At 37.2% G+C, this 5,086-nt stretch overlaps 1 protein-coding gene across 1 annotated transcript; it reads right to left on the reverse strand.

The window, feature by feature from the left end:
- Positions 1-249: 249 nt before the first annotated feature.
- Positions 250-2,709, reverse strand: LOC131613657 (uncharacterized). Its single transcript, XM_058885306.1, has 4 exons — positions 2,238-2,709; positions 1,234-1,808; positions 763-1,065; positions 250-570 (listed from the first exon to the last, which is right to left on the reverse strand). Exons 1-4 carry the CDS (start codon positions 2,707-2,709, stop codon positions 250-252), a joined length of 1,671 nt encoding a protein of 556 aa, XP_058741289.1.
- Between the last annotated feature and the right edge of the window lie 2,377 nt (positions 2,710-5,086).

Genomic DNA, 5,086 nt, shown 5'->3' on the forward strand with positions numbered 1-5,086 from the left:
GGGCAAACAATGTTTGCGGGGCAAACAGACTTGAATTTTTGAAAAATGCCAATTTTTACACTTAACTTCCACTTCCTTTCAAAAATAGTTACTAAATAACTCTGAAAACAAAAATCAAAAAGCATAATAGAATTTACTTACGACGTTGGGTTGCCTCCCAACAAGCGCTTTGTTTAACGTCGTTCGAGTTCGACGGTTCGATGGTGCACCAAGGCTTGACGAGCGAAATGACACACCACCGTGGCTTGCTTATCCATCGTGGTAGCCTTTGAGTCTTTGTTCCTTTACAGTCCAGCTTTCTTGTGTTTTAGGGTCCTCTACCACAATGGCTCCATAATTTCGCACCTCTTTCACAACAAATGGCCCCGACCACTTTGACTTTAACTTACTAGAAAACACCTTGAGTCTTGAATTGCACACAAGCACCATTTGTCCAACTTCAAAGTTTTTGTGATGAGTCTTTCCCTCATGATTTGCCTTGTCCTTGTCCTTGTGAAATTGATTCTCCACCTCAATGATTTCTCCTTTTTCATCATCGATTCGAAAGTTGTCATGTTCATCCTTAGGAGGCTTCATAGACTCAAAAAGAGTAAAAATTACCTCTTTATCTTGCACCCTCACTTTCATAATCCCATCATCAATATCAATCATCATTCGGGTGGTCTTCATGAATGGTCTTCCAAGTATTAATGGCACATCACGATCCTCCTCCATGTCGACTACCACAAAATCAACCGGGAACAAAAATTTGTCCACCTTTACCAGCATGTCTTGTACAACTCCATATGGTGAAATGATAGACTTATCGGCTAGTTGTAAAGTTATCCTGGTGTGTTTCATCTCAATGTTCCCCAATTTCTTGACAACGGATAAAGGTATTAAATTGATGCTAGACCCCAAATCAACCAAACCATTACTAATGTAGTTACCTCCAATGGTGATCGGTAAAATGACTCGTCCCGGATCGGCTTCCTTTCTTGGGGGAGTTTTTTGAATAATTGCACTACAATGAGCATCAAGCACAACCGTCTCTTCATCCGTGTACTTCTTTTTCTTTGTGAGCATCTTCTTCATGAATTTTGCATACTTGGGCATTTGCTCCAATGCTTCGGAAAATGGAATATTTATGTGAAGTTGTTTAAATATATCCATAAATCGAGCGTAGCGCCTTGCGTCTTCCTTCCTTGACTGCACATGTGGGTAAGGTAGATGTTGGAGAGGAATTGTGCTCACATTCTCATTTCTCTTTTTATTCCTCTTCACTTTTTTGTCATTTTTCTCTCTTTCTTCTTTTTCTTTCCGCTCTTTTTCAACTAATTCTTCCTCTATTTTCTCCTCACTCTTTTCTCCCTCTTTTTCAACTATCACATCCTTTTCTTCATCTTCAACTATTATTTCCTCCTCATCTTCCACTATAACCTCTTCATTTACGCCACTATTCACCTCCTTCCCACTTCTTGTAAAAATGGCTTTGCAATGCTCCTTTGGATTGGTTTGGGTGTTGGCGGAAAAGGATGCTCCCGGTTGTTGCTCGGACAATTGCTTTGCAAGTTGACCCACTTGATTTTCTAAATTCTTTATGGCCGCTTCATTACTCCTTTGATTATCCATGGATGCTTGCATGAATTGTGTAAGAGTATCTTCCAACTTTGAGCTTCCGCCTTGAGATTGTTGACCTTGGCCTTGTGGGTTTGAACTTTGATAAGGACTTTGATGTTGATAGTGTTGATTGCCGAATCTTGAAGGTTGGAATCCTTGGTTGTTTCTTTGGTAAGGATTGTTGTGAGGTGGAGGTTGCCTTTGATAACCTTGATTTTGATTGTTGACATAATTCACTTCTTCACCCTTGGGAGGAGGACAAAACCCCGTAGGATGGTCACCTTGACAAAGTTCACAACTTGCTACGTGAGAAGTCATTTGCATCCCATGAATTTCCTTCATTTGTTGTGGGAGCTTCGACATTTGCTTGGTGAGTAACTCAACTTGTTGAGAGAGAATCTTGTTTTGAGCAAGGATGGCATCATTGGTGTTTAATTCGAGAACACCCGGCTTCCTTTGTGATGGACTCCTATCATGTTGAGTTTGGAGATCATTGAGTGCCATACGATCGATTATCATTATTGCATCCTCCGCGCTTTTTGACATTAGAGAGCCACCCGCGGTAGCATCCAAAAGTGTTTTGTGCACCGGTTGAAGTCCATTGCGGAAGATGTGAATTTGTGTGAGATCATCAAAACCATGACCCTTGCATTTTCTAAGCATGGATTTGAATCTTTCCCAAGCATCATTTAAGGATTCGTTGCTTCCTTGATTGAAAACCGCAATTGCCGTTTTGGCCTCCATGAATCGGGATTGAGGAAAATATCGTTCTAAAATTTTTTCTTCCAATAGATTCCAATCCGTCATCACATTTGGTAATTGATCAAGATACCATTCTTTGGCTTTCCCAAGTAGTGAGTGTGGAAATAGTCTCTTGAACAATGATTCTTCATTGGCCGCATCGACTCCCGTTGAACCCGCAATCTCATAAAATTTGGTGAGATGTGCGAAAGGATCCTCATGATCCATTCCGGTGAATGGAATTGCATAAACAAGTTGGAGGATTCCGATCTTCATCTCCGTATTTGCTCCACCTTGAGCATTGCGTGCAAATTGGGCGGTACGTCTTGGACTATTGGCGGACATTTCGGTTGGAACAACACCCGCCATGTCTCCTTCAAAAGTCTCTACAACTACTTCGTCAATGTGATTGTTAGAAGAAGTAGATGCCTCTTCTCTTTGTCGCTTCTCTTGGGCTAACTTCCTTCTTCTTTGTGTCTTGCTATTGAGCTTTCGGAGTGTTCTTTCAATTTCGGGATCAAAATGAAATTGCTCTTCGGAAGCTTTTTCTCGCATACACAAAAATCTACAAAACTAGCAAACCAAGTGAAACGAAAAAGCAATATTAATAAAATAACAAAACTTAAAACAATGAACTATTGCAATGCTTGCAATATCAAACGCCAATCCCCGGCAACGGCGCCAATTTGTTGAATAGTATATTCAAGGCAAATATTTTTAAATCGTATCCACAGAGATTGGGTGATATTACCGCCGTTCTATAGTTACTATTATTTTAAGTTCGAGAGATAACAAAGGTGTTTTGTTGTGAAAAGCTATTTGTTCTAATTAAGACAATTATAAGACAATAGAATAAAACTTGTTTCAATAATAAAAGATTGACAAGATTGGTTTTGGTTTCACTATTCCTATATTCTATGTGACTTTAACAACTAATGCATAACTTCAATAGCAATGAAAATGTTCTAGTATCCTCTCAACAATGTTTATGTCTAAACAAGGTTGTGAAAGTTAATGTATTAATCTTTAGATGATCTCTCACTCTAACTATCAATACATTAAGCTTGATTGATTGATACAAATAGAAAAGTGGCAAATAAATCTATCTCTAGCATTTATCCACTACTTGATAAAATGTTGTAGAACAAGACTTGAAATATATTTCTCAATCATAAATCAAATCTAAATATGAAATGTAAAACAACAACATTCATCCATTTCAATACTAATGAAGTTCATACAAAAGTGTTAGAGGAAAAACATAGTTAACAAGAATAGCTACTACCTCCAATCTTGCCAAAGTGGGATTTAGCTACTCATCACCATGGTTGACAACAAGAACAATGAAGAAGAAGCTATGAGCATCAATCTCTCACAAAGGTGTCAACTTTTCTCTCCAAAACCCTAATCTCAATGTGTGGTGTGTAATAGAATAGAATGCTCTATTTCCCCTTTTTATCTCCCTAAAATAACCCCTAATTCGTACTAACTTTTAATCTTCAAAAGATAAACCCTTTCTCATGACAAGTGGCAACCAAATAAAAGAACAAATTCTGCAGCGCACTGTTTGCGGGGCAAACAATGTTTTCGGGGCAAACAGGGAATCTTTTGCCACATCAGTTTCACTTCAAAATTGGACTTGTTCAGCATCAATCAGTTGGCGGGGCAAACAGGCTTCATCAGCACTTCTTTTGCTATTCCAAGTCTTCAAGTAATTCCTCTTTGCTTCCATGAGCTTCAAACCTAATTAAAGCACTACAAAACTAACAAACATGTGAAATAACAATTCAAATGAACTAAAACTTAACAAAATTGCAAAATTATTAAATTGTACGAATAAAAGTGTGATTATTGAATGAAAAGTGGTTAAAGGGACCAGAAACAATATATGAGAATTAGTACTATTTGGTCCCTAACAACAATACAGGAATACATCTCAATGGATGAGAGATCAGGAATAAGTTTGTGTCCCACTCGAACTCTCTCAAAGTACCTTGCACAAGCTAGCACACTTATTAGAAATAACAAAGGAAATGCAAACAAAGTCGCTTAATTAGATTATTAAACTAAATAGAGGTAAAATTCTAATTAAACTCTAAGAACAAAATCTAACAAGAACATTATTTTTCATGGTGTTTTTATCTAAAACAATAGAACAAAATATGTACAAAATATTAAATTCTAACAAGCAAAAGGTATCACATGTTTTTATTATTTCTCTTATCATGCAAAAAAAACTAACAACGAAATTATTGTTTTTAAACATCTTATATCATGGAAATTCTAACAAAAAGCTATTGTTTCATGTTATTATTATCTAGAAAATAATAGGAGGAAACTATGTACAAAAATCTAATTCTAAACACCTAAAAAAACTTGAATCAGGGGGGCTTGAAAGCTGAAAATAGTGGTGCAGTAAAGAAACAGGCGCAGGCCTAGGAATATGGCCCAAACAGAGTGTTTTTGTTATAATTTTCAGCCAAAAAAAGATGGAACATGGGCCATGGGGGGTGTATAGCAAGCAATTCCGTGTGCGAGGCCCAAGAGGATTCATAACCAGCTTTTGTTTGATCCACATTGCAAATTGGCATCAGATTTTTATTTGATTTAATCACAATTAACCAATCAGATTTTCACTTAATTCTCCACTAATCACAGTTATTTTCAGTTAATTTCAATTAAGAGAAAAGATTAATACAAAGGGGATTAGGGTTACATGAATGTGGCCATTGAACTCTCAGAAACG

Source organism: Vicia villosa, linkage group LG6 (genome assembly GCF_029867415.1).
Source record: "Vicia villosa cultivar HV-30 ecotype Madison, WI linkage group LG6, Vvil1.0, whole genome shotgun sequence".
NCBI classification, from domain to species: Eukaryota; Viridiplantae; Streptophyta; class Magnoliopsida; order Fabales; family Fabaceae; genus Vicia; species Vicia villosa.

Excerpts from the sequence above, each read along its gene's own strand:
- LOC131613657 (XM_058885306.1), bottom strand. The coding sequence starts at position 2,709 with ATGGCGGGTGTTGTTCCAACCGAAATGTCCGCCAATAGTCCAAGACGT. Across the intron at positions 1,066-1,233 it reads ATAAAAAGAGAAATGAGAAT|ATGCTCACAAAGAAAAAGAA; the intron begins GTGAGCACAATT and ends TTCATGAAGAAG. Across the intron at positions 571-762 it reads GAGTTGTACAAGACATGCTG|CCTCCTAAGGATGAACATGA; the intron begins GTAAAGGTGGAC and ends GAGTCTATGAAG.